The 23,884-nt window shown below is 66.7% G+C and overlaps 2 protein-coding genes across 8 annotated transcripts in view; both read left to right on the forward strand.

Moving 5' to 3' along the window:
* Positions 1 to 14,419, forward strand: part of LOC101748153 (laminin subunit beta-2-like) — a 23,899-nt gene extending 9,480 nt beyond the window's left edge. For 2 of the 7 annotated variants that reach the window (XM_046900062.1, XM_046900063.1), the window contains 36 exons: positions 77 to 249; positions 601 to 1,134; positions 2,777 to 2,826; positions 3,307 to 3,482; positions 3,563 to 3,686; positions 3,762 to 3,835; positions 3,920 to 4,108; positions 4,180 to 4,243; positions 4,321 to 4,523; positions 4,592 to 4,712; positions 4,835 to 5,023; positions 5,103 to 5,282; positions 6,145 to 6,257; positions 6,374 to 6,453; positions 6,686 to 6,842; positions 6,989 to 7,141; positions 7,219 to 7,377; positions 7,456 to 7,577; positions 8,164 to 8,284; positions 8,575 to 8,767; positions 8,836 to 8,979; positions 9,116 to 9,347; positions 9,737 to 9,900; positions 9,982 to 10,206; positions 10,296 to 10,510; positions 10,586 to 10,682; positions 11,218 to 11,593; positions 11,663 to 11,847; positions 12,172 to 12,401; positions 12,532 to 12,735; positions 12,883 to 13,027; positions 13,111 to 13,318; positions 13,392 to 13,533; positions 13,704 to 13,880; positions 13,954 to 14,110; positions 14,185 to 14,419. In XM_046900062.1, the coding sequence (XP_046756018.1) occupies positions 1,130 to 1,134; positions 2,777 to 2,826; positions 3,307 to 3,482; positions 3,563 to 3,686; positions 3,762 to 3,835; positions 3,920 to 4,108; positions 4,180 to 4,243; positions 4,321 to 4,523; positions 4,592 to 4,712; positions 4,835 to 5,023; positions 5,103 to 5,282; positions 6,145 to 6,257; positions 6,374 to 6,453; positions 6,686 to 6,842; positions 6,989 to 7,141; positions 7,219 to 7,377; positions 7,456 to 7,577; positions 8,164 to 8,284; positions 8,575 to 8,767; positions 8,836 to 8,979; positions 9,116 to 9,347; positions 9,737 to 9,900; positions 9,982 to 10,206; positions 10,296 to 10,510; positions 10,586 to 10,682; positions 11,218 to 11,593; positions 11,663 to 11,847; positions 12,172 to 12,401; positions 12,532 to 12,735; positions 12,883 to 13,027; positions 13,111 to 13,318; positions 13,392 to 13,533; positions 13,704 to 13,880; positions 13,954 to 14,110; positions 14,185 to 14,318 (5,508 nt within the window). In that variant the 5' untranslated portion in view covers positions 77 to 249; positions 601 to 1,129 and the 3' untranslated portion in view covers positions 14,319 to 14,419. Of the gene's footprint in view, positions 1 to 76; positions 250 to 600; positions 1,135 to 1,453; positions 2,214 to 2,776; positions 2,827 to 3,306; positions 3,483 to 3,562; positions 3,687 to 3,761; positions 3,836 to 3,919; positions 4,109 to 4,179; positions 4,244 to 4,320; positions 4,524 to 4,591; positions 4,713 to 4,834; positions 5,024 to 5,102; positions 5,283 to 6,144; positions 6,258 to 6,373; positions 6,454 to 6,685; positions 6,843 to 6,988; positions 7,142 to 7,218; positions 7,378 to 7,455; positions 7,578 to 8,163; positions 8,285 to 8,574; positions 8,768 to 8,835; positions 8,980 to 9,115; positions 9,348 to 9,736; positions 9,901 to 9,981; positions 10,207 to 10,295; positions 10,511 to 10,585; positions 10,683 to 11,217; positions 11,594 to 11,662; positions 11,848 to 12,171; positions 12,402 to 12,531; positions 12,736 to 12,882; positions 13,028 to 13,110; positions 13,319 to 13,391; positions 13,534 to 13,703; positions 13,881 to 13,953; positions 14,111 to 14,184 lie in introns of those variants that run through there. The other 5 variants (XM_015293323.4, XM_040646729.2, XM_015293321.4 and 2 more) reach the window with 5 other exon arrangements.
* A 132-nt stretch (positions 14,420 to 14,551) lies between these two features.
* On the forward strand, positions 14,552 to 23,677 carry LAMB2 (laminin, beta 2 (laminin S)). The gene is made up of 32 exons (NM_204166.3): positions 14,552 to 14,770; positions 14,932 to 15,107; positions 15,180 to 15,315; positions 15,433 to 15,506; positions 15,625 to 15,813; positions 15,887 to 15,950; positions 16,449 to 16,651; positions 16,732 to 16,852; positions 16,975 to 17,163; positions 17,260 to 17,439; positions 17,507 to 17,619; positions 17,696 to 17,775; positions 17,854 to 17,989; positions 18,160 to 18,315; positions 18,405 to 18,532; positions 18,610 to 18,727; positions 18,811 to 19,003; positions 19,071 to 19,214; positions 19,304 to 19,535; positions 19,614 to 19,777; positions 19,852 to 20,076; positions 20,517 to 20,731; positions 20,811 to 20,907; positions 20,973 to 21,345; positions 21,423 to 21,607; positions 21,684 to 21,925; positions 21,990 to 22,193; positions 22,264 to 22,408; positions 22,494 to 22,701; positions 22,774 to 22,915; positions 23,002 to 23,338; positions 23,419 to 23,677. The coding sequence occupies exons 1-32, from the start codon at positions 14,698 to 14,700 to the stop codon at positions 23,553 to 23,555; spliced, it is 5,379 nt and encodes a 1,792-aa protein (NP_989497.3). The 5' UTR covers positions 14,552 to 14,697; the 3' UTR covers positions 23,556 to 23,677.
* Positions 23,678 to 23,884: the final 207 nt, after the last annotated feature.

Here is a 23,884-nt window from a genome sequence, read left to right on the forward strand (position 1 = left end):
GGCGCTCTGCCAGGTCCCGCTTGCCTGCCCCCCTCCCTCTTCCCTCGGGATCCCTTTCTGCTGGCTAATTCAACAGCAATGCCATTGTTTGCTGCTGTGTGATCCGGCTCCGTTTGTCCCGCCGGGCCATCGGTGCGCTGACCCGGCACTAACGGTGGTGGGACTGCGGCCCCAGCCGAGCGCCTGCCCCTCCCGGTGCACCAGGAACGGCTGGGAACTGCCCCGAGAGCGGTGAGCTGCAGCACCCTGGTGAGTCAGCCCCTGTGGCACGCAGTGTGCCCGAGCAAAGTCCTCAGGCAGGAAAGAGGTTAAATAGCTCTGTTTGCTGAGGATGTTCGGGGAAGCGTCAGCCGCCCGCTGGGCGCACTGAAGTTGGTCCAGCAGGGCTGGCCAGGCGTGGGAGGCTGCACTGCACACCAGCTCCGCGCTGCAGGAGCGGAGCTGAGCTCACTGCCCCCACCTGTGTCATCCAGCCGGCACAAGTTGCTCTTGGGTGGGAAGTCAGCAGCCTTTGGGAGCCAGGGGTTGTGGCTTAGGAGCACTGCTGGCTGCTCAGGTCCTCAGAAGGGTCTGAGGATCCCTCCCTCTCCCTTTTCCAAGGCCAGAGATCCTGTTACAGCCACCTTTATCAGGCCACCGGCGATCTCCCCAAAGCAAATACGATGTGCTTGGCAAGATCCCGTCGGTACAGACATGCTGGCCTGTGCTAATGGCTCTTTATCAGCTCATCTCCTCCCAGCTCTCCCATTACCTCACCAGAGCCAAGGTCGGTGCCCGGTCACTGCCGTGAGAGCCTCGCTGAGCACGGCCCTTCCCTTCCTCCGGGCTTCCCCTGCACAGTGCCTGGCAACGGGGCTGCACATCCACCCTGCCCTGAGCCCCGGCATCCCTCGCCCAGCCAAGGTGTAGGGGATGAGCTGCACCGGGACGCGCTGAGTGCTGCTGGGCCCTGGGGGCTGCGTTACCTTCCTGCCTCCCTGCTCAGCGGCGTGCAGCCAGAGCACGGCCTTGGTGCAAGCACGCGGGTCCTCTTCCTTCCTTCAGCCTTGACTAATAAAAGGCGCTGTGTGACAGCGAGGACTTTGTTGGGCTCCAGCAGTCTCGGGGATCCCAGGCAGCGCCGGCGGGCATGGGGTGAGTGGGGCTGGCTTAGGGCACGGCAGCACCTGCGGGGCAGGGTTTGTCGTGCAGGGAGGCGTGGGGCAGCGTGCCGCCCCAGGGCCCGTGTTGTGCTCCTGGAGACGCGCCCTGTGTAGGCATGGGGTGCCCACGCGCTGCACGGCGAGTCGCAGCCATGGCATGTGCCGACGGTGCCACGCGACCGGGCACGGCTGTGCCGTGCGTGGGCCACCGCTGCCTGGCACCCAGCCTGCGCCTCACCTTGCTGCACCTCGGCGCAGGCAGGGCCCTCCCTCCCTGGCACGGCGCACGGAGGAGGAGACAGGCGCTGGCCGCCCTCCTCCAGGAACAAGCGGCCGAGCGCAGCGGGGCCGTGCCGGCTCTGCTCACAGCCCCCAGAGGGCACGGCCACCTGCCCGGCCCGCCGGCCCCACGTGCACAGGTAGGAGCGGCTGCAGGGCCCCGGGGCGCGGTGCGGCCTTGTGGCTGCGTGTGGGCATTCAGCACGGCACAGAGCGTGAAGAATGGGGCCGTGGGGTCCTCGCGGAGAGGGGCTGCATCCTCCCACAGCCACCGGGTGCTCCCCAGGGTGGCTGCGGGTCGGACTTTGCCCAGCGAGCCCCGTGTTTGTGGGGAGGGCCGTGTCCCTGTCGACACCCGGCACAGCCCCAGTGCTGAGCCCGGGTGGTGCCGCGCGGCATCCCCAGGCGGGGAGGTTATGGGGCCTGGGCCTGGCCCCATGGAGGCCGAGCCAGCAGCCTCTCGAGGCGCCTTTGTTGGCACCGGGGTGTGCCCGGGCTGCCGACGCCTGGCTGGGCCGCGCGGCCAGGCCTGGCCCCACAGCCCCACGGGCGGGCGGCGAGGGCCTCCAGGCAGAAGGAATCGGCAGTGACATTCCCGTAGCCTGGAGACCGCCGTCCCATTCAGTGGGCAGCGCATTTGAATAAGAATCGTGTGTGTCTGTGTGTGTGTGCGGGGGGGCCGGACGGCCGCCCGCTTTCCCATCGCCTCCCATCGCCCCGGCTCAGTTCTGCACGCCCGGATCGGGGCGGTGGGCCCTCACGTCTGGCCTCGTGCGTCGCTGCACCACCCAGGTACTGCCGGGCCGGGGGTCGGGGCTGGGGGAGCTCTCGGTGTTGCCTCTCCCACCCATTGGCACAGCATCGAGCAGGACCGGCGCCGGGCAGAGCGCGGGCGTCCGGCCGGGATGGGCCCATGGCGTCCCCCAGCCCCGGTTGGCTGCATGCGGGGACAGGAAGGCCGTGCTGGGGCGGCGCGGAGTCAGGCTTTGATCCAGCAGTGCTTGCAAGGTTGGAAAGAGGCGGCGACGGCAGAGAAGAGAGCGCAACAGGCAACTCGAGCCTAAATTGAACAGCAGGACCCCAGGCTGCTGCAGGATGTCCTTGCCTGGACTGCTCCGGCCCCGCTGGCTCTTGTCCTCAGCTGTCCCTGGTCCAGTGCTGGGACCCAATGGGGACACCGGTGCCAGAGGTGGACACGGAGGCAGGGACGGGTGCTCCCTGGGCTGCAGGATGGGGTGTGGGGATGCAGCCACGGGGCTGGGTGCATGGTTGAGAGATGGGTGATGTGTGTGGTGGGTTGGGAGGGGCCCAGGTAGTGCTGCCCCACGCTGCAGCCCCATCTCTGTACCCCACAGGCAGGGCTCGTGGCTGCTCATGGATGTCCTGGTGCTCGCTCTCCTCCTGGGTAAGTGCTGTTCCCACAGTGCCCAGGGCTGCGGTGGCCCCAGAACCGCTGCCCTATGCGGTGGCTGTGGGTCACAGGGCCATGTTGATGCGGTGAGGGCACGGGAACTGCAAATCCCAGCAAGGAATCCGGGCTGCACTCAGCCTTGCAGGATTAGCAAGCACCTGACCTGGCTCTCGGCTCCCCCTGGCACCACTCCATGAGCCGGGTGCCCGCAGCACCCACGCTGCCCCTCCCCATCCCCTCCTGCCAGCAGCCCCCAACCCAGTGCCCCACTTGCTGGCGCTGCCCTCCCGGCCCTCTCCCTGCCCCCCGGTCACGAGGCCACAGCCATACCGCCAGCACCTTTCCGGGTCACAGAGCTTCGTGCTGCATCAGTGGGTCAGGATGTGGGGATGGGGCAGGATGGGGGTGGGGTAGCACAGGGCTATGGGGTGTGGGCTTGTGGCGCAGCCCCCCCAGCCCCTGCACTCTGTGCAGCGGGGGTGCCAGCAGCAGGGGGCTGGGAAGAGCCGGATCCATCCCAGGGCTGTGCCCGTGGCAGCTGCTACCCGGCCACCGGCAACCTGCTGGTGGGAAGAGCCCGGCAGCTCAGCGCCTCGTCCACCTGTGGGCTGCAGGGGCCCCAGGAGTACTGCATCGTCAGCCACCTCCAGGTGAGCCTACGGCACGGCACGGCACAGCACGGCACAGTGTGCTGGTGCAGCCCCGAGGGTGATTGACGCTCCCCATGCAGGACTCTGAGAAATGCTTCACCTGCGACTCACGAAACCCGGCCCTGCGCGAGAGCCACCGCATCGAGAACGTCATCTACCTGCACGGCCCCCACAGCGAGAGGAGCTGGTGGCAGTCGGAGAACGGTGAGAGCATGGCCACCCCATGCGTGTGTCCACACGTGGGCTGCATGCCTCAGCCAACACCATCCGTCCCTGCAGGCGTGGAGCGCGTCAGCATCCAGCTGGACCTGGAGGGCGAGTTCCACTTCACCCACCTCATCATGAAGTTCAAAGTGAGTGCACGGAGCACAGCGGGATGGACCCCATCACCCACCGCTCCCTATCCCACCGTGTGCCCCCATCTGTGCGCCCCGCAGACCTTCCGCCCCGCAGCCATGCTGGTGGAGCGCTCGGCCGACTTTGGCCGCAGCTGGAAGGTGTACCGCTACTTCGCCTACAACTGCTCCAAGCTGTTCCCCGGCATCCCCACGCATCCCTCAGGGCACATCGGCGAGGTGCTGTGTGAGCAGCGCTACTCTGAGATCGAGCCCTCCAGCCACGGCGAGGTGCGTACGGCTGGGTGGTGTGGGGAGATCAGGATGGGGAATGCGCTTGATGTGCTACGTTCCACCTCCAGGTCATCTTCAAGGTGCTGGACCCCTCTATCCCTGTGGTGGACCCATACAGCCCCGACATCCAGGGTGAGCGTCTATAGGGGTGGGGTGCAGTGCTCTGGGGCAGCACGGTGAGCACTGACGATGCTACCTGTGCTACTCAGAGCTGCTGCGCGTCACCAACCTGCGGGTGAACCTCACCAAGCTGCACACGCTGGGGGACAACCTGCTGGACTCACGGCGGGAGGTGCTGCACAAATATTACTATGCTGTGGACGAGCTGGTGATGCGTGGGAGCTGCTTCTGCCATGGCCACGCCGCCGAGTGCGCCCCTGCACCTGGAGCTCCACCATCTGTCCCTGGCATGGTGAGATGCGGCACGGCACGGCGTGGCGCAGGGTGACTGCCTGGGTTGATCCAGATGCTCTCCCCCAGATCCACGGGCGCTGTGTCTGCAAGCACCACACGCAGGGGCTGAACTGTGAGCGCTGCGAGGACTTCTACCACGAGCTGCCCTGGCGCCCGGCTGAGGGCTCCAGCACCAACGCCTGCCGCCGTGAGTGCCACGTGCCTGCAGCCGGCACGGCGCGGGGCCATGGGGTCCCGCACTGCACGCTGGGGCTTGGGGTCCTGCGTGCGGCGGGTCGGGGTCGGGTACCAGGGGCGCCATCCTCGCAGGGTGCGACTGCAACGAGCACTCACGGCGCTGCCACTTCGACATGGCCGTGTTCCTGGCCACCGGGAATACCAGCGGGGCCGTGTGCGACGGCTGCCAGCACAACACCATGGGGCGCCGCTGCCACCTCTGCAAGCCCTTCTACTACCGGCACCCGCGCTCTGATATCCGCGCTCCCACCGCCTGCGTCCGTGAGTGCTCCCGGCCCTGTTGCCCCCAACCCCGTGTCCCCCACTGCCACCCGCCCCAGCTGCAGTGACGTCCCCACAGCGTGTGACTGCGACCCGGCGGGATCGCTGGATGGCGGCGCCTGCGACGCACACACGGACGTGGCGCTGGGCATGATCGCGGGGCAGTGCCGCTGCAAGGAGAACGTGGCCGGGCCACGCTGCGACCGCTGCCAGCACGGAGCCTACGGCCTCAGCCAGGGAGACCCACAGGGCTGCCAGCGTGAGCTGGGGGCTGGGGTGGGCATGGGTTGTGGGGATGGAGGGTTTGTGTGGGGGTGGATGTGGTGATGCAGGGATGGGGGTGGGAGCGGAGGAACGTGGGTGAAGGAATGGGGATGAAAGGTTGGGGATGATGGAATGGGGATGGAAGAATGGGGATGGGGGAATGAGAATGGGGAAAGAGGGATGGGGATGGAGGGATGGAGATGAAGGGATAGGGTTGGGGAAGGAGATGGAGGGAGGAGCTGATTGAGTGAGTGATGATGCAGCAGGGATGGAGGGATGGGGATGAAGGAATGGAAATGATGGGGATTGGGATGGAGATGGAGGAATGGGAATGGTGATAGAGGGGTAGGGAGGGGAATTGAGGAGTGTGAATGAGAATGGAAGAGTGGGGATGGGAAATGAAGGAATGGGGATAGAAGGCCTGAGTTGGAGGGCTGAGGCCAGAGACGGAAGCGTGGAGATGGATGGGTTAGGGATGAAACAATGGGGATGGAGGGATGGGGACTGAAGAAGGATGAAGATGAAGGGATGAGGTGGGGAGATATGGATGAAGAGACAAGCGATGCAGGGACGGGGATGGAAGGATTGGGCTGGAGTGCTGGGGATGGGTGGGTGATGAAGCAATGGGAGAGGATGGTGGGGATGGAAGTAGGATAGGCATGGACGGTTGGAGATGGAAAGAAGGAGGGAGAGTAAGGAAAGGGGGGATGAGCAATAGGGCAAGGGGGACTCAAGGGCATGGGGCAAGGAGGGCGGGCCACGGAGCTGCTGGTTGAACATCACTGGGTGCACTGGGGGCTGTGGTGGGTGGCAGTGCTGTGTGGCAGCCCCCGTGTGTGTGTCTGTGTGCTGGGCAGCGTGCCGGTGTGACCCACGGGGCACGGTGGCGGGCAGCTCCCCCTGTGATCCCATCAGCGGGGACTGCTACTGCAAGCGCTTCGTGGCCGGGCGCTCCTGCAGCCAGTGCGTGGTAAGTGCCCCAGCCCCACACCGTGCTCCATTGCCTTGGCTCTCCCCAGCCCCATGGCATCCCCTAGGGCTGAGCTGGCCCCACTCCTACTCCCCATCTCTCCCATCTTACTGCAGCCTGAGTTCTGGGGCCTGAGCTATGATGTAGGGGGCTGCCGGCCATGCTCCTGTGACTTCGGGGGAGCCTACAGCAACCGGTGAGGCCCCGCAGTACTGCCCAGCAGGGCTCAGGGACACAGGGATGGGGGTGGGGACAGGGCAGGATGGGAGTGGTGGGGCCATTGCTGGAGGGATGGGGACGGGGCTTCACAGTGGAGACAGACTGGTGTGGAAGGAGGGATCTCTGTGCATGGAGGTGGAGGGATGGGGACAGGGGAGGGATGGGTGAGGCGCAGTCAGACAGGAAGATGGACGAGGGACATTCCCCAGGTGCTCCATGGAGGACGGGGCCTGTCCCTGCCGCCCCCACCTCATGGGCCGGCAGTGCGACCAGGTGCAGCCCGGCTTCTTCTGCGCACCCCTTGACCACTACACCTACGAGGCTGAGCAAGCCACGGGCCACGGGCCCAGCCACCCCCACCTCCCAGTGAGTGTCCCCAGCCTGGGCTGCCACGGTGCCCCATGCCTTGCGCATGGCCATCCCCATGCTGCATGCATGGCTATCCCCGTGCATGGCCGTCCCCGTGCCCTACGCATGGCCGTCTCCGTGCATGGCTGTCCCCATCCCTGCAGGGCGCTGTGCGGGCAGAGGTGCCCCAGGACTGCCCCCAGCACCGCAATGGGAATGCAGCGGGGCAGAAGGCACGTGCTCGGCCCCAGCGCAGCCCTCCCCGCGCCCCCCAGCCCCGCACAGCCCCACGCCACAGCCAGCAGCAGCCTCCCAAGGTGAGTGCCGGGGTGAGGAGGTGGCACAGTGGGGCGCAGCCTTGGGCTGGGGCTGAGCCATGCGGTGCCGTGCCCAGCCCGATGTGGAGCCGGTGCTGCGGGATGGGGACGGGCGCATGGTGACGTGGACTGGAGCGGGGTTTGCCCGTGTGCGGGACGGGGCCGGGCTGACATTCCACGTGGACAACGTGCCCTACCCCATGGAGTACGAGCTGCTGCTGCGTTACGAGCCCGAGGTGAGAGCGGCTGCGGGATGGCACCAGTGTGCGGCGTGTGGCACTGCCGGTGCTGATGGCTCTCGCATCCCATTGCAGTCAGCCGAGGACTGGGAGGCTGTGGTGAGCGTCAGCTCCCGGGCGCTGCCCACCAGCCCCCGCTGTGGGAACCTGCTGCCCTCCGAGCAGATGTACCGCGAGGGCCTGCCCCACAGCCAGAGGTGGGACGGGGTGGGGGGTGGATTGCGTAAGGATGGAGATGGAGACGGGGAAAGGGTGGGATGGGATGAGATAGGGAATGGGATAGGGGTGGAAAGGAGATGGAGATGGAGATGGGGTGGGATGGGGAGAGGGAGGAGGTTGGGGATATGGATGGGGATGGGATTGGGTTGAGGATGGAGATGAGAATGAGGATAGGGATGGGGGTGTAGACAGGTTGGCCTTGAGAATGGGCATGAGTTTGGGGATGGAGATGGGGATGAGGCTGGGCATAGAGATGAGAATGGGAATGCAGATAGGATAAAGGTGGAAATGTGCATGAGAGGATGTGATGGGATGAAATGAAGAGATGGAATGATGGGAATGGGATGGGCATAGGATAGGGATGAGGATGAAGATAGGATTAGGACAGGGAGACGGACAACACTGCCACACTTCCAGAACTGAGGGATGGGCATAGGATGCGGCTGATACGGGAAGGGGGATGGTCCTACCACTCAGGTCGGGGAGTCACGGTGATGAAGGTGGACAGGTCCTGCTACATTCCCCATGCCATCTCCCTGTGCCCCAGTGCCTTCCTTTCTACAGGTATGTGCTGCTGTCCCGGCCTTTCTGCTTCGAGCCCAGTACCCCATACGAGGTAACTGTGCGGCTGCAGAGGGCCAGCGTCACCCAACGCCACCCCAGTGCCTTCATCCTCATCGACTCAGTAAGGGGGTCCCAACACACCCCACACCTGCTGGGGAGATGGGCAGGGGTGGGCAAACCACACATGGGGTGGTGGACAGAGAAGGGACGAGGTGGAGAGGGAGATGAAGGGAATATAGATGGAGGCGGCGTTGGGATTGGTGTTGCAGCTGGGTCCGGGGCAGAGGATGAGGATGGAGATGTTGGTGGGATGGGGCCATGCATGTGAATGGGGACATCAGCGGGGCTGGGGATGTCATGGAGTTGGGACCGGTCCCAGGGACGGCTGCACCAACTCCCGCTGCCCCACAGCTGGTGCTGCTGCCACGTGTGCCAGAGCTGCCGGGCTTCCACGGGGCAGCAGCGGAGGCGGTGCAGCGGCTGGAGGAGCTGGAGCGCTACCGATGCCTGGAGGCTTTCCATATGGCCCCACCGCACGCCCTGGCCGAAGCCTGCGCCCGCCTGATCTGCAGCGTCTCAGCCATGCTGCACGACGGAGCTCTGCGTGAGTCGGGGGCCGCAGGGATGAGGGGCCGTGAGTGGGTGGGCCGCTCATCCCCTGCCGCCCCGCAGCCTGCCAGTGCGACCCGCAGGGCTCCCGCAGCAGCGTGTGCCAGGTGCTGTCCGGGCAGTGTGAGTGCAAGCCCCACGTCCTCGGCCGCCGCTGTGACCGCTGCGCACCCGGCAGCTATGGCTTCGGACCCCTGGGGTGCAGCCGTGAGTAGCAGGGTCTGCTGGTGTGTCAGGCACGCTGGAGTGGGATCCCTCTGTCTGTCCGCCTGTCTGCCCATCCCACTGGGATGGCTGTTCTCTGGCTTGAGGTCACCCTGACGTGAGCCGTGCCATTCCGCAGCCTGCGCCTGCTCCCCGGAGGGCTCCGTGTCCCGGCTGTGTGATGCGGGCAGTGGGCAGTGCCGGTGCCAGCCGGGCACTGTGGGCCGGCAGTGTGACCGCTGCCAGCCGGGCCACTGGGGCTTCCCCACCTGCCGGCCCTGCCAGTGCAATGGGCACGCCGAGGAGTGCGACCCGCGGACGGGCAGCTGCCTGCGCTGCCGCGACCACACCACCGGCCGGCACTGCGAGAGGTGAGTGCGGTTGCTGGGACAGCTTGGCGTGGTGTGGCATGGCACGATACTTACAGCACTGATGAGGTGGGGTGGGTTGGGATGAATGGGATTGAACAGGTGTAGGTTGTATGAGATGGGACGGGATGAGAAAAGATGAGATGGGACGGGATCTGGTGGGGTTAGGATAGATGGATGGGATGAGATCACATGTGATGAGATGAGATGGTGTAGGACAAGATAGGGTAGCTTGGGATGGGATGGGGTGGGATGGGATGGGATGGGATGGGATGGAATGGGATGGAATAAAATGGGATGGTGGAATTGGATGGGACAGGTTAGGATTAATGGGATGGGATTTGATGAAATAGATGGGATGGACACCTGAGACCTCACTCCTGCCCTTGCAGGTGCCAGGACGGTTACTACGGAGACCCGGTGCTGGGCTCAGGGCAGCAGTGCCGCCCCTGTCCCTGCCCCGGCTACCCCGGCACACGGCACTACCACGGGAGCGCCTGCCATGCCGACGAGGAGACCAACCACATCGTATGCCTCTGCGCGCCCGGATATGCCGGTGAGGGGCAGACAGGCACCACGCTGCAGGATCCCAGCGAGGGGGCTGAGGTTCCATCAGCCATACCCCGTGTCCCCACAGGGCCCCGCTGCGACCGCTGCTCTCCGGGCTACTTCGGGACGCCGGAGATGGAGGGGGGAGTGTGCCGGCCGTGCCAGTGCAACAACAACATTGACACCAGCGACCCGGGGGCCTGTGACCCGCACACAGGGCACTGCCGCCGCTGCCTGTACCACACTGCCGGGCCCCGCTGCGCCCAGTGCCAGCCTGGCTATTTCGGCAATGCCCTGCAGCGCAGCTGCCGCCGTGAGTGGGCCGGGGGCTGTGGGCGCGCGGGGTCTTGGGGTGGCGTGGGGCTGAGCCCCCTGCCCCACACGGCTGCCCACCACCCACAGGCTGTAGCTGTGACCCGCGGGGAACGCTGTCTGCCCACTGCACTGCTGGCACCTGCAGCTGTGACCGCGCCACGGGAGCCTGCGCCTGCAGAGCCAATGTGGTGGGCAGGAGCTGCGACCGCTGCGCACCCAACTTCTGGAACCTGGGGGGGACGGGGGGCTGTCAGCCTTGTGGATGCCATCCCACGCACGCCACGCACCCTGCCTGCGATGAGGTGAGCATCCCAGCACGGGTCCTGCATCCTCCAGGGGTGAGGATGGGGGGGCTGAGCACCCTGCTCTCACTGCAGGTCACGGGGCAGTGCCGCTGCCACCTCGGCTTTGGTGGCCGTGTCTGTTCCCAGTGCCAGGAGCATCACTGGGGAGACCCCGAGCTGCAGTGCCAAGGTGAGAGCATGGCCCAGGGACCGGCAGTGGGGTGTATGGGAACGTGGGGACCCTGGGGAAAGAGGGGTCTTGGGGATACTGAGTGCCCTTGGGACAAGGGTTGAGATTTGGGGTACATGGGGGCTCCTGGGAATATGGGAACCGTGGGGAAGGAGGACTCTTGGGGACACAGGGTTTGGGGACACAGGGGGTCCTGGGGACACGGGGAGTTCTGGGGACTTAGGGTGAGATTTTGGCTACATGGGGATTCCTGGGAACATGGAGAGGATCCTGTGGATGTGAAGGAGCTTGGGGACATAATGAGCTCATGGGGATGTGGTGGGACCCTGGGGATAGGGATGAACCTGGAGCTATAGCATGATGCTGAGGACATGGTGGGATGCTGGAGACATGGGATGGGGACAAGGCGAGTCTCTGGGGACCCTGGGTATGTGGTGGGACCCTGGAGCTTTGGGTGACCTAGGGGACACGGTGCCACTCTGAGAACACAGGGGCCTCTGGAGGGTCTATACTGTGACAGTTCCCATCTCCACAGCCTGCGAGTGTGAGCCGCTGGGCGCTGAGAGCCCGCAGTGTGACCGAGCCAGCGGGCAGTGCCAGTGCCGACCAGGCTTTGGGGGGCTGCGCTGTGACCGCTGCCAGCGGGGCTACCAGGCCGCCTTCCCTCACTGCTCTCCATGCCACCCCTGCTTTGGGCGCTGGGATGCAGCGCTGGGCAGCCTGCAGGATGGGCTGCAGCACCTTGGGGCACGGGTACGGGCACTGCGCGAGGGAGGGTCTGCAGCCCCGCTCAGCCCCCGCCTGCGAGCACTGGAGGAGGCCCTGAAGCATGCAGAACGGCTGCTGGGTGAGGGGAGCAGCCCCGGTAGCCCCCTCCTGCAGGAGCTGGCCGGGCAGCTGGATGGCACCAGGCAAGTGCACGCAGTGGGCTGGGGGGGCTTTAGGCATCCAGAGCTATTTGAGAGCTCTCTGCCCCATAGGACAGAGCTGGACAACTTCTGGAAGAGGCTTCAAGAGCTGGAGCAACACGTGGATCAGCTGGAGCAGGCTGATGTGCTGCACCGTGGCCGGCTGGCTAGGCTGAGCCATGAGTTGGGTGGGCTGAACCAAACCACCTCCCATCTGCAAGCTGTCCTTGGCACCGTGACAGCAGCAGGATTCAGGGGTAAGGGCATCCAGAGAGGGCTTCTGGGGGTATGGGAGCTGGGAGAGACATGCCCTGATGCTGGGTGTGTAGTGAGGGCTGGGAGAGCTGTTCCCTGATGCTGTGTGCGTGCTGGGACTCTGGGGATGTGGGGGGTCCTAGGAGTAGAGGGACCTTGGGGAAGTGGTGGGACTCTGAATATGGAGACACAGTGGATACTTAGGAGATGCTGGGACGTGGGGAGACACTAGGGACATGGAGAGACACGAGGGACATAGCTGATCCTGGAGCCATAACGGGATGCTGCGGACACGGTGCGACTCGAGGGACCCTCTGTACCCACAGAGTCATACCGGAGCATCGTGGCAGCAGCACAGGACTCACGGCAGGCGGAGGTGGTGGCCAATGGCACGGCAGGTGAGCTGAGCGCCACGCGGGCCACACAGCGCGCAGCTGAGCAGGCAATGCAGCAGCGGGGCGATGCGTTCCGCCGGAGCACGGCCGCACAGCGGAAATCCCTGCGGGAGGCACAGAAACGGGTGTCAGGGCTCAGCGTGGCCGGGATCAATGAGAAGGTGAGAGCGGGACGGGGGAAAAAGGGCTCAGGGGGTGAATACGTCACAGGTGACACACGGGTTACTTTGCCCTTGTGCCAGCTGGGATGAGGGCCTGCCCATTCAAACTCCACCATTTGGATCCCTGCAGATTTGTGGGGCTCCTGGAGACCGGAGCTGTGCAGAATCACTGTGTGGAGGAGCTCTGTGCCGGGACAGCGCAGGGATGCGGCACTGCGGGGGCGCGGGGTGCACGGGGGCCCTGCCCGTGTCAGCTCAAGCCCTGAGCAGCGCCCGCAATGCCTCACAGCAGTTGGAGGTGGCCCTGGGACAGCTGAATGCCGTGACGCAGAAGGTAGGGACGGCGTCCCCATGTGCTGGGTTCCCATGAGTGGCCCTTTGTGCCCACTTGAGCATCACACCCATGCCCACTCCTGGCTCAATGACAGCCCCTCACACATCCCAACTGTAAACGCCTTGGTGCCCCTTGGTTACACCCCAGATGCAGGAGGTGCAGGACCTGGCACGGGGCGCCCGCAGCCGTGCGGAGGAGGCGTTGGAACGCTCACAGGCCGCCCGCAGCCGCACAGAGAAGGCGACAGCGCAGTTGCGGGACTTCATCCGCCGCATCAAAGCCTTCCTGTCAGGTAGGGCCGGCAGTGCGTGGGCACTGGGCACGGTGCGGGGCACGGTGCCCATCCTGAGCCCACCTCGCTCTGATGTCCTGCAGAGGAGGGAGCAGATCCAGGTAGCATTGAGCTGGTGGCACGGCAGGTGCTGAACATCTCCCTGCCCAGCAGCCCCGCACGCATCCAGGAGCTGCTGCGGGAGATGCAGGAGAGCATCAGCCAGCTGGATGGGGTGGACGCGGTGCTCAACGGCACGGCGCAGGGGCTGGAGGCTGCACAGGGGCTGCTGGCACAGGGGCAGGATGCCAGGCAAGTGGTGACGCGCTGCATGGGGAAGGCGACAGGGCCCTGAGCAGGGCTGGAGATGTCTGTATCACCACAGGGAGCGAGCACAGGGCGTGAGGGATGAGCTGGCGGGGACGCAGCTTGCGCTGCAGGTGGCACGGACACAGGTGATGGCGGCTGGGAGCACCCTGAGGAGCGCCAAGGACAGCATCCTGGCTGCTGAGGGCAAAGCGAGGGAGGTGAGTGGTGATACTGGTGATGGGCACCCTGGCACACCCCCCGGGCCCTGCGGGTAACGGAGTGGGCACACAAAGAGAGCAAAGCCAATGCTACGGGCATGGCGTGGGCACACTGTGGGTACCCGATGGGTGTGCAGTACCCAGCCACCACCTATGTCCTATGCACCCAGGCGGAGCGCAAGCTGAAGGCGCTGCAGGGCAAGGAGTCCCGGCTGCAGCGGCGGCTGCGGGAGCTGGCACAGCGTGTCACCGCCCTGCAGCAGCGCAGACAGGACGCCCAGCGCCTGGCACAGGATGCCAAGGATGGGGCGCAGCGTGCCACCGCCACCTCGAGGACGCTCAGCCAGGTGAGCCCCGGCCTCGCAGCAGGTGGGGGGGGTGCTGTGGGGAGCTCGGCCTCACCGCGCCCCGTGCCCCCAGGACCTGGCGCAGGTGACGCAGCGCTACGTGGTGCTCAAGGGCCGGGTGAGCGGGATGGCAGGGGCGGCCGGCGGGGCCCTGCAGCGCGTCACACGGCTGACGGCCGAGGCCAGGGACCTGCTGGATAAAGCCAACAGCAGCAAGAAGCGGCTGGAAGGTAAGGGGCGGCGCGGGACAGGGGCAGCCCGCTCGGTGCCCGCAGCCCACCCTGCGACCCGTGCCGTCCCGCAGAGCTGGAGCAGCATTTCGGGGCCAACGAGCAGGCGATGGCGGCCAAGGCGACGCGGCTGCAGGCGCTGGAGCGGCAGGTGTCGGGGCTGCTGCAGGAGATCCGCGAGCGGGCCAACGCGTACGCCACCTGCTAAGGCGTTCGACCCGCTCGGGACGAGGCCCCGCGCGGCGTGGAACAAACCCGCGGGGCGTCTGTAGCGCGGCCGCGCCTGCAAATAAAGCGCTGAGCAGCGGCTGCCCGTGTCCGACCTCTCACTGTCACGCGTGGCCGAGCCCCGCGCGTCCCCCCGCGGTACCCCCGGCCTCCGGCGGGGCGGTGCTGGCCCTTCCCGGCCCGGCGTGGGCCGCCGTGCGAAGGGACCGCCCCGCGAGTTCCGCGCAGCCCCGAGCGCCGCCACAACTTTGCGGAGGGGCGGCGGCAGGGAACCCACCCCCCCCGCAACGCGCGTCCACCCACGCGAGACCGGACCCCACGCGGCGGCACCCGCACCCCGAGTCCCGCGCCCCGCCGCGATGCGCGGCCCCGCAGCCCTCCTCCCCCCGCTCCTTCTCCCCCTCCTCTCCCTCCTCGTCCCGCTGCCGTCCGGTGAGTGCGCGGCCCCCACGCGCGGAACGCCCTCGGGTTGGGGTCCGGGCCCCGCGGGGCATTTCCGGGTGGATCGCGGAAGGGCCCCCGCTTCGGGGCAGTGAGGGACGGGAACGGAGCTCCGCGTGGGGTCCGGCCTCATCCACCCGCTGCCCACGCAGGGCCGGGAGGGACCGCGTGGGCCGCGTCTTCTCCCGACTCCCCCCAGGGCTGCGCCCGCGGCAGCTGCTACCCGGCCACCGGGGACCTGCTGGTGGGGAGAGCCCCGCGGCTCAGCGCCTCGTCCACCTGCGGGCTGCGGCGGCCCCAACCCTACTGCATCGTCAGCCACCTCCAGGTGAGGTGGGGGATGGCGGGCGGGGGGCGGGGACGTGGTGGGGTGGGGTGACCGTTGCGTCCCCTCCCGCAGGAGGAGAAGAAGTGCTTCATCTGTGACTCGCGGAGACCCTACGATGCCCGCAGCAATACTGACAGCCACCGCATCGAGAACGTGCTGACCACCTTTGCCCCCCGCCCCAAGAAGGCCTGGTGGCAGGCGGAGAACGGTGAGCAATGGAGTGTCCCTGGGGGGCTGCTCTTCCCTTCCTCCCACACTAAGGAAGCCGTGACTCAGCCCCGTGCTGCCGTGGCCAAGGCTGGAGTCACACGGTTGTCCCCCCCAGGCGTGGAGCACGTCAGCATCCAGCTGGACCTCGAGGCTGAGTTCCACTTCACCCACCTCATCATGACCTTCAAGGTGGGCGCAGCGGGATGGCACAGACCCCATAGCCCCGACTGCCATCGTGCCGCATGTCCCCACCCCGCCACGCGCCCCCATCCCACCGTGTGCCCCCATCCCTCCGTGTGCCCCGCAGACCTTCCGCCCCGCAGCCATGCTGGTGGAGCGCTCGGCCGACTTCGGCCGCAGCTGGAAGGTGTACCGCTACTTCGCCTACGACTGTGCTGCGTCCTTCCCCCACGTCCCCCGTGGGCCCCCGCGCCGCATTGACGACGTGATCTGCGAGTCGCGCTACTCCGACATCGAGCCCTCCACCGAGGGAGAGGTGAGGCTCCGACAGCACCGAGGGGCGCGTGGGGGACCCTGCTGTCCCCTCACCACCCTTCTCCCTCTTGCAGGTGATCTACCGCGTGCTGGACCCCGCCATCCCCATCCGGGACCCCTACAGCCCCGCTATCCAGGGTGAGTCGCCCGCCCGTCTGCCGCCCTGCGGCTCTATTTTGGGTGCCGCTATTTCGGCCGCCGTCTCGTCACGCTGAGCCCCACTGAGGGGCTGCGGCCGGGAGCTTCCAGACCCCTACAGCAGGGCGTGGATGAGTGTGGGGCAGCGTGGGATGCCAAGCAACGGGAGATCAGGCCATGCCAGCGCCCAGTGCAGCGACCGCAGCCCCGCGGGATGGAGCTGGTGGTGGGCAGATGAACAGCACAGGACGCAGTGGGTTAACGGCTCAGGCTAAATTTAGGCTGGGAGCAGGAGGGGAGGGATCTGCGGGGCCCGGCTGCTGGGAAGCTGCTATCCCTGGGGAGCCGTCCTGCTGGCCCCATGTGCCGTGCAGCACCGCCAGCACGGAGCAGTCCGTGCCCAGCCGTGGCGCAGCCCGGTGCGATGCCCTGCAGCTGGGCGCAGCCGTGTTCAGCCAGTATGGGCAGGCAGAGCCGAGCTGCCAGTTTTCTGTGCAGATCTGCTGCGCGTCACCAACCTGAGGGTGAACCTCACCAAGCTGCACACGCTGGGGGACAACCTGCTGGACTCACGGCGGGAGATCCGCGAGAAGTACTACTATGCGCTGTATGAGATGGTGCTGCGCGGAAACTGCTTCTGCTACGGGCACGCCTCGGAGTGCGCACCACTCAGCGGGGCCACCGCCACTGCAGATGGCATGGTGGGTGACCCCCGTGCTGCGCTGTGTTGGGGTGCCCACAGCGCCCCTTCCCGCAGCCCCTCACCGTGGCGTCCCGGCAGGTGCACGGGCGCTGTGTCTGCAAGCACCACACGCAGGGGCTGAACTGTGAGCGCTGCGAGGACTTCTACCACGAGCTGCCCTGGCGCCCGGCTGAGGGCTCCAGCACCAACGCCTGCCGCCGTGAGTGCCACGTGCCTGCAGCCGGCACGGCGCGGGGCCATGGGGTCCCGCACTGCACGCTGGGGCTTGGGGTCCTGCGTGCGGCGGGTCGGGGTCGGGTACCAGGGGCGCCGTCCTCGCAGGGTGCGACTGCAACGAGCACTCACGGCGCTGCCACTTCGACATGGCCGTGTTCCTGGCCACCGGGAATACCAGCGGGGCCGTGTGCGACGGCTGCCAGCACAACACCATGGGGCGCCGCTGCCACCTCTGCAAGCCCTTCTACTACAAGGATCCCAGCAAGGACCTGCGGGATCCCGCCGTGTGCCGAGGTCGGTGCCACGGCGTGGGGTGGCACAGGGCTGCATCCAGCCCCGGTGTTGTGGGGCTGGCGTGAGGGCTCTGGCACTGACCCTGCCCATCCCCAGCCTGCAACTGCGACCCTGAGGGCACCGTGGACGGAGGGCTGTGTGACGGTGCCGATGACCCGGAGCGGGGGCTGATCGCGGGGCAGTGCCGCTGCAAGGAGCATGTGCAGGGCCCTCGCTGCGACCGCTGCAAAGCTGGCTTCTTCGGGCTCAGTGCTGCCAACCCGCAGGGCTGCCAGCGTACGTACTGGGGCATGGGGTCACCCAGCGGTGCCGGGCACCACCACAGACCACTGTCTGTGCGCAGGGTGTCGGTGTGACCCCCGCGGCACGGTGGCCGATGGCAGCCAGTGTGACCCCATCAGCGGTGACTGCCTCTGCAAGCGGCTGGTGACCGGGCGCAGCTGCGACCAGTGTCTGGTGAGCGGGGCCCTGCACAGTGCTCAGGGCCGTGGCACCGTGGCCATCTGCTCGCTGACCCCATTGCTCTCCACAGCCTGAACACTGGGCTCTCAGCCACGATCTCCCTGGCTGCCGGCCTTGTGAGTGTGACGTGGGAGGTGCCCACGACAACCAGTGAGTTTTGTCACAGCTCAGGGTGGAAGGGGCAATCCTTTAGCCCTGGGGGGGCTGACGATGCGTTTGGGGTGCCAGGTGTGCCATGGAGACGGGGCAGTGCCGGTGCCGCAGCCACATAGTGGGACGGCAGTGCGAGCAGGTGGAGCCCGGCTTCTACCGCATCAACCTGGACCACTACACCTACGAGGCCGAGGATGCCCGGCTGCACATGGTGAGGGGCAGAGCTGTCCCTGCTGGGGGCACCGGCGGAGCAGAGCACTGGGAGGGACGTTTGCAGGGTCTCCAAGCCAGACGGCACCAAGTGGGGGCAGTGAGTCTGAGAGGTGCATGCCGACCGATGCCCCTTTTGGGGTCCTGGCTCACCTCTGCCCCTTTCCCCAGGGCTCGGTGGTGCAGCGCGAGCCTCACGCAGGTCACCTGGCCTCCTGGACAGGGTCAGGCTTTGCCCGCATGCAGGAGGGCGGCTGGGTAGAGTTCCACGTGAGCGACGTGCCCTTCTCCATGGAATACGATGTCATCATCCGCTACGAGCCCCAGGTGAGCCCCACTGATAGGGGTGTTGCATCTCCAGAAGAGGTCACGCAGGGCTTTTGGTGCAGCGATTTCTGCCTGTTGTTTGCATGCAGCACCCGGAGCCCTGGAAAGAGGTGAGGATGCAGGTGCTGCGCCCCAGCCCCGTGTCTGCCAGCAGCCCGTGCGGGAACACCATCCCAGCCGACGACCAGCTCTCCACCAGCCTCCTGTCTGGCGCTAGGTGAGTGTCCCAGTCGGGCTGAGCTGAACAGGGCTGGCAGGAGACATCCACTTCCCCTTGCTGTGCTTTGTCCCCAGGTACGTGGTGCTGCCCCGTCCCATCTGCCTGGAGCGAGGGGTCTCCTACACCATCCGCCTGGAGCTGGGCTGTGCCACAGGGCAGCAGGACCCCACCGCCAGCGTGCTCATCGATTCGGTGAGGGGTCTGGGATGGGGCTGCACGCTTCAGGGGGTACAAAGGATGTGGCATTGGGGTGACATCCTGCTGACCCCCCACAGCTGGTGCTCCTCCCCCGTTATTCCTCCATGGAAATGTTCATCGCGGGTGACCCTGCTGCCATGGGACGTCGGGAGACCTTCGAGAGGTACCGCTGCGCTCAGCATTTCCACACTGTGGTGCTGTCGCCGGTGGCTGAGCCCTGCTCCCGGCTCCTGCACAGCCTCTCAGCCATCCTGCACAATGGGGCACTGCGTGAGTACGGCCCTACACACCCCACACCCCATGCTGGTGACCGGCGCTCACTGTGTCCTGCCCGCAGCCTGCCTCTGCGACCCGCAGGGCTCGCTCAGCGCCGAGTGCCAACCCCAGGGCGGGCAGTGCCGCTGCAAGCCCAACGTCGTGGGACGGCGCTGCCACCGCTGCTCCCCGGGCACCTTCGGCTTCGGGCCCGGCGGGTGCCGACGTGAGTGCCTATCCAGAGCAGTAGATGCAGGGAGAGGTGCTCCCTGCTTGCCAGGGTCTTCAACACATAGATACTTTGATGCCTTGCAGCCTGCCAGTGCAGTGGTGAGGGATCGCTGAGTGCCGTGTGCGACACCGTCACAGGGCAGTGCCCCTGCCGCCAGGGTGCCCACGGCTCACGCTGCGACCGCTGCCAGCCGGGCCACTGGGGCTTCCCCACCTGCCGGCCCTGCCAGTGCAACGGGCACGCCGAGGAGTGCGACCCACAGACGGGCAGCTGCCTGCGCTGCCGCGACCACACGGACGGCGAGAGGTGCCAGCGGTAAGCAGGGCGCTCGCTCGCCTGGAGCGTGGCACAGTGCCACAGTCAGCCCTAACCCCTCCGACTGCCCACCCCCAGGTGTGCGGCCGGGCACTTTGGGAACCCTGCGCTGGGCTCCGGCCAGCACTGCCGGCCCTGCCCCTGCCCCGACGGACCCGGTGGCCCCCGGCACTTTGCTGCCTCCTGCTACCAGGATGGGCGCTCCCGGCAGGTTGTCTGCCACTGCAGCCCCGGGTACACAGGTGAGTGCCTGCTGTGGCTTGCTCGGTGTCCCCAGCCCTGTCCGCAGGCACTGCCTGGTACTTTGTGCCAACAGGTCCCCGCTGTGACGAGTGTGCGCCCGGGTACTACGGGGACCCTCTGCAACCCGGCGGGCACTGCCGGCCCTGCCAGTGCCACAATAACATCGATACGACTGACCCAGAGGCATGTGACCGGCGCACGGGGCAGTGCCTGCGATGCCTCTACAACACGGCAGGGCCACACTGTGCCGAGTGCCAGCCTGGGTACTATGGGGATGCCATGCGGCACAGCTGCAGGCGTGAGTATACGCAGGCGTGCTAGACGTGCCTCCTGCCCCCGCACTTCCAGGGCCCATGTGCACACCACTGTGGGGTCCCTGTCCTGCTGTGGCTACATCCTTTGTCCATCCCCAGCGCTGCTGCCCTGACCTGTCCCACCTACATCCTCATCTTGTGCCCATTCCTGTCCTCTACCACTCATTCCCACCCTCACAGTCTCCCTGATTTTGTCTTTGACATGTTCTTATCCCGCCTTCGTCCTGTCTCCATCTTACCCCTGTCCAGCTTATGTCTCCCTTTTGCCCCCTCCCATCCCTACCTGTACCCCTAGCGCACCTAAGTGTAACCTTTACCCCATCCCCATCCTAATTTTGATCTCCTCCCCACCCTATCCCTGTCTGCATCCTAACCCCATCTCCTCCCAAGCCCCCATCCCCATTCAGCCTCCTTCTGCTTCCAGGTTGCTCCTGCAACACACTGGGCACCGACCCCAACACCTGCGGGCCACAGCAGTGCCAGTGCGACCAACGCAGCGGGCAGTGCCACTGCCTGCCCCACGTGGAGGGACAGAGCTGTGACCGCTGCAGCCCCAACTTCTGGAACCTGGGCAGTGGGCAGGGCTGCGAGCCCTGTGCCTGCCACCCCCAGCACTCCTTGTCGCCTGCATGCAACCAGGTGAGATGCCCCAGGGATGGGGAGGTTGAGGGGCTGGCATGGGAACGGGGTGCCAGCTTGACTGTGTGGTGTCTTTCAGTTCACAGGGCAGTGCTCGTGCCGGCCAGGCTTCGGGGGCCGGACCTGTGCCAACTGCCAGGAGCAGCACTGGGGTGACCCACGGCTGCAGTGCCGAGGTGAGAGCTGGGTGGGCAGGAGCTGTGCCGTGCCCTGAGGCACCCTAACTGCTTTCTCCCTATAGCCTGCGACTGTGACCCCCGCGGCATCGCCAGCACCCAGTGCCATCATGGCAGTGGGCACTGCGACTGCCGGCCCGGCATCTCAGGCGTCCGCTGCGATCAGTGCGCCCGGGGCTTTTCTGGCACCTTCCCGGCCTGCCAGCCTTGCCACCCCTGCTTTGGGGACTGGGACCGCGTGGTGCAGGACCTGGCCTCCCGCACCCGGGCTCTGGCGCAGCGGGCCAGCCTCCTGCAGCACACCGGAGCTGCCGGTGCCTTCGAGGGCACCTTCCGGCGGCTGGAGGAGAGCCTGGCCACCATACGTGATGCAGTGGCTGCCCGCAATGCCACCGCCGCCACTGCCACGTTCCTGACACGTGCCACAGAGGGGTTGCGGTGAGCACAGGGTGTGGGGCACAGCTCTGGGGACATGGGGCAGAGCTCTGTGAGCGTGGCACCTCCTTGCTTTGCAGGCAGCAGATCGGGGAAGCCACTGAGAAGCTGACACGGCTGGAGAGTGAGCTGACGGTGGCACAGGATGCCAATTTCAACGCCAGCCACGTGCTGGGCATGGTGGACCGCGGGGCCCGCACCCTCAACCACAGCCTACGTGAGCTGGAGCAGCGGCTGCATGCCCTCAAGACCTCAAATTTCCTTGGTAGGCAGCACCGGGGTTCCCGCAGCAATGTTCCATAGTGGCAGGCAGGGGTCTCATGCGGTTTCACTGCCTCCAGGTGCCTTCGACAGCATCCGCCAGTCCCACTGGGAATCGCAGGATGCTGAGCGCCGAGCGGATGCCTCCACCCGTGTCGTACCCAGCCCTGTCAGTGCTTCATCAGCCACGCGGCACCACACCGAGCAGCTCCTGGCCAGCAGGAGGGATGCCTTCAACCGGCAGAACGCAGCCAGCCGGCGAGCGCTGACGGAGCTGGCGGCCAGGGCGCGGGAGCTGAGCCTGCAGCCGGTCAACAAGAAGGTGGGATGTGGGATGGGAGTGGGGCACGGCACCTGGGGATGGCTCAACCCTGCCGGCCTTGCAGGTGTGCGGCGCTGCTGGGGATGTGCCCTGTGCTGAGAGCCCCTGCGGAGGAGCCGGCTGCCGGGATGAGGACGGGGCACGACGCTGCGGAGGGCTGAGCTGCGGCGGCGCCGTCTCCACCGCTGACAGTGCGCTGGACCGTGCACGGCACGCACAGGAGGAGCTGCGGCGGGCGGCTGGAGAAGTGGCCCAGCTCTCCCATAGGGTGGGTGATGTGAGTGGAAGTGGGCGGCATGACCACGTGTGCTGGCACTGAGGGTCTCTGCCCCTCCCAGGTGGCTGAGGCCAAGGGGAAGGCGGACGAGGCTCGGCTGCAGGCGCAGGCAGCCCTGGACAAGGCTAACCAGACCAGGGCCCGTGTGGAGCACTCCAACAAGGAGCTGCGGGAGCTCATCAGCCACGTCAAGGCCTTCCTGAGCCGTGAGTGCGATGTGCTGGGGGGCTACCCCCGCTGCCCCCTCCGCCCTGAGGCACGGGGGGTGATGCTGATGGCTTCCACCTGCAGAGGAGGGCGCTGATCCCGAGAGCATTGAGGTGGTGGCCAGCCGCGTGCTGGAGCTGTCTCTGCCTGCCTCGCCGGCCCAGATCCACCGCCTGGCCGAGGAGATCAAGGCGCGGGTGCGCAGCCTGGCCAGTGTGGACGCCATCCTCGAGCAGACAGCTGGCGACGTGCGCCAGGCTGGGCAGCTGCTGCAGGATGCCCAGCGGGCCAAGTGAGTCTGGGGACATGGGGACACGGCCTTGCTGCAGCCTGAGGCACTGAGGCCGTGCCGCCTTGGCTGCAGGGCACGGGCGGAGGGCGTGCGGGGCACAGCTGAAGCAGTGCAGCAGGCACTGGAGGAGGCGCGGCAAGCACAGGGCGCAGCCGGGCAGGCGCTGCACAGCACTGCTGCTGACATCCAGCACAGCGAGCACACCATCGGCACGGTAAGGGCACCCTCTGCTGCCATTGCTCCGGGCAGCCCTGCTGCCTGTCCCCGCCACGGGAACACCCCGTCACCGCCTGTCTCCAGATGCGGGCGCAGACGCTGGGTGCGGAGCAGCAGCTGGCTGCCGCCATGGAGCGGCTCGGTCTCCTGGAGGGACAGACGGACGCCCTGAAGGTGAAGCGTGCCAACAACAGCCTGGCGGCCACGCGTGCCCATGACGCGGCTGGCATCGCGCGGGACCGTGCCAGTGAAGCCAAGCAGGTGCTGGAGGGGCCGCTGAAGGACCGGTACCGGGCAGCCCAGGAGCTGGTGCAGCACCGGGCGCAGGGAGCGCAGCAGGCAGGCGGCCGGGCCCAGCAGCTGCGCGAGGAGGCCGCCGGGCTGCTGCAGGATGCCCAGGGCAAGCTGCAGAAGCTGCGAGGTGAGGCCAGGAAGGGTGCTGGGGTTGGGGGGATGTGGTGTGGGGCTGTCCTCACCCATCGCCCATCTTCCTCCCCGTAGCGCTGGAGGAGGCGTATGAGCGGAACGAGCGGGTGCTGGACGCCAAGGTGGCCCAGCTGGATGGGTTGGAGGCCAGGATGAGGGAGGTGCTGGCCACCATCAACCAGCAGGTCCAGATCTACAACACCTGCCAGTGATGGCCGCCCTGCTGCCCGCAGCCCCTCCTGCTCGCCTCACCTCTGCCAGCCCTGGGGGTGGTGGGGGCTCAGAGAGCCCTTGCGATGGGCACCCCGCGTGTGAATAAAGCTACCCAGCAAGATTCTTGTCTCCGTATTATGGCTTCCATCCCCACCCTGCTGGTCTGGGGCTGCCTATAGGGCTGGGCAGCCGTGCCGAGCTGCCGTGGGTGCCATGGAGCGGAGAGGTGACGCTGGTGATGGGACTTGGCCGACGTGCAGCAGATGCAGGGCCCGAGTGGGAGCACGGGTGGCAGTGCTGGGGGAGAGCTGGCACGGCGGAGGCCGCG

The sequence above is a fragment of the Gallus gallus genome, chromosome 12 (assembly GCF_016699485.2).
Source record: "Gallus gallus isolate bGalGal1 chromosome 12, bGalGal1.mat.broiler.GRCg7b, whole genome shotgun sequence".
Classification (NCBI taxonomy): domain Eukaryota; kingdom Metazoa; phylum Chordata; class Aves; order Galliformes; family Phasianidae; genus Gallus; species Gallus gallus.

Bases quoted from the DNA above. Each gene is read 5' to 3' on its own strand.
- LAMB2 (NM_204166.3), top strand. From the start codon at position 14,698: ATGCGCGGCCCCGCAGCCCTCCTCCCCCCGCTCCTTCTCCCCCTCCTC. The intron at 17,620-17,695 runs GTGAGCGGGGCC...TGCTCTCCACAG, and splicing joins GCAGCTGCGACCAGTGTCTG to CCTGAACACTGGGCTCTCAG. The intron at 19,778-19,851 runs GTGAGTGCCTGC...TTGTGCCAACAG, and splicing joins CTGCAGCCCCGGGTACACAG to GTCCCCGCTGTGACGAGTGT.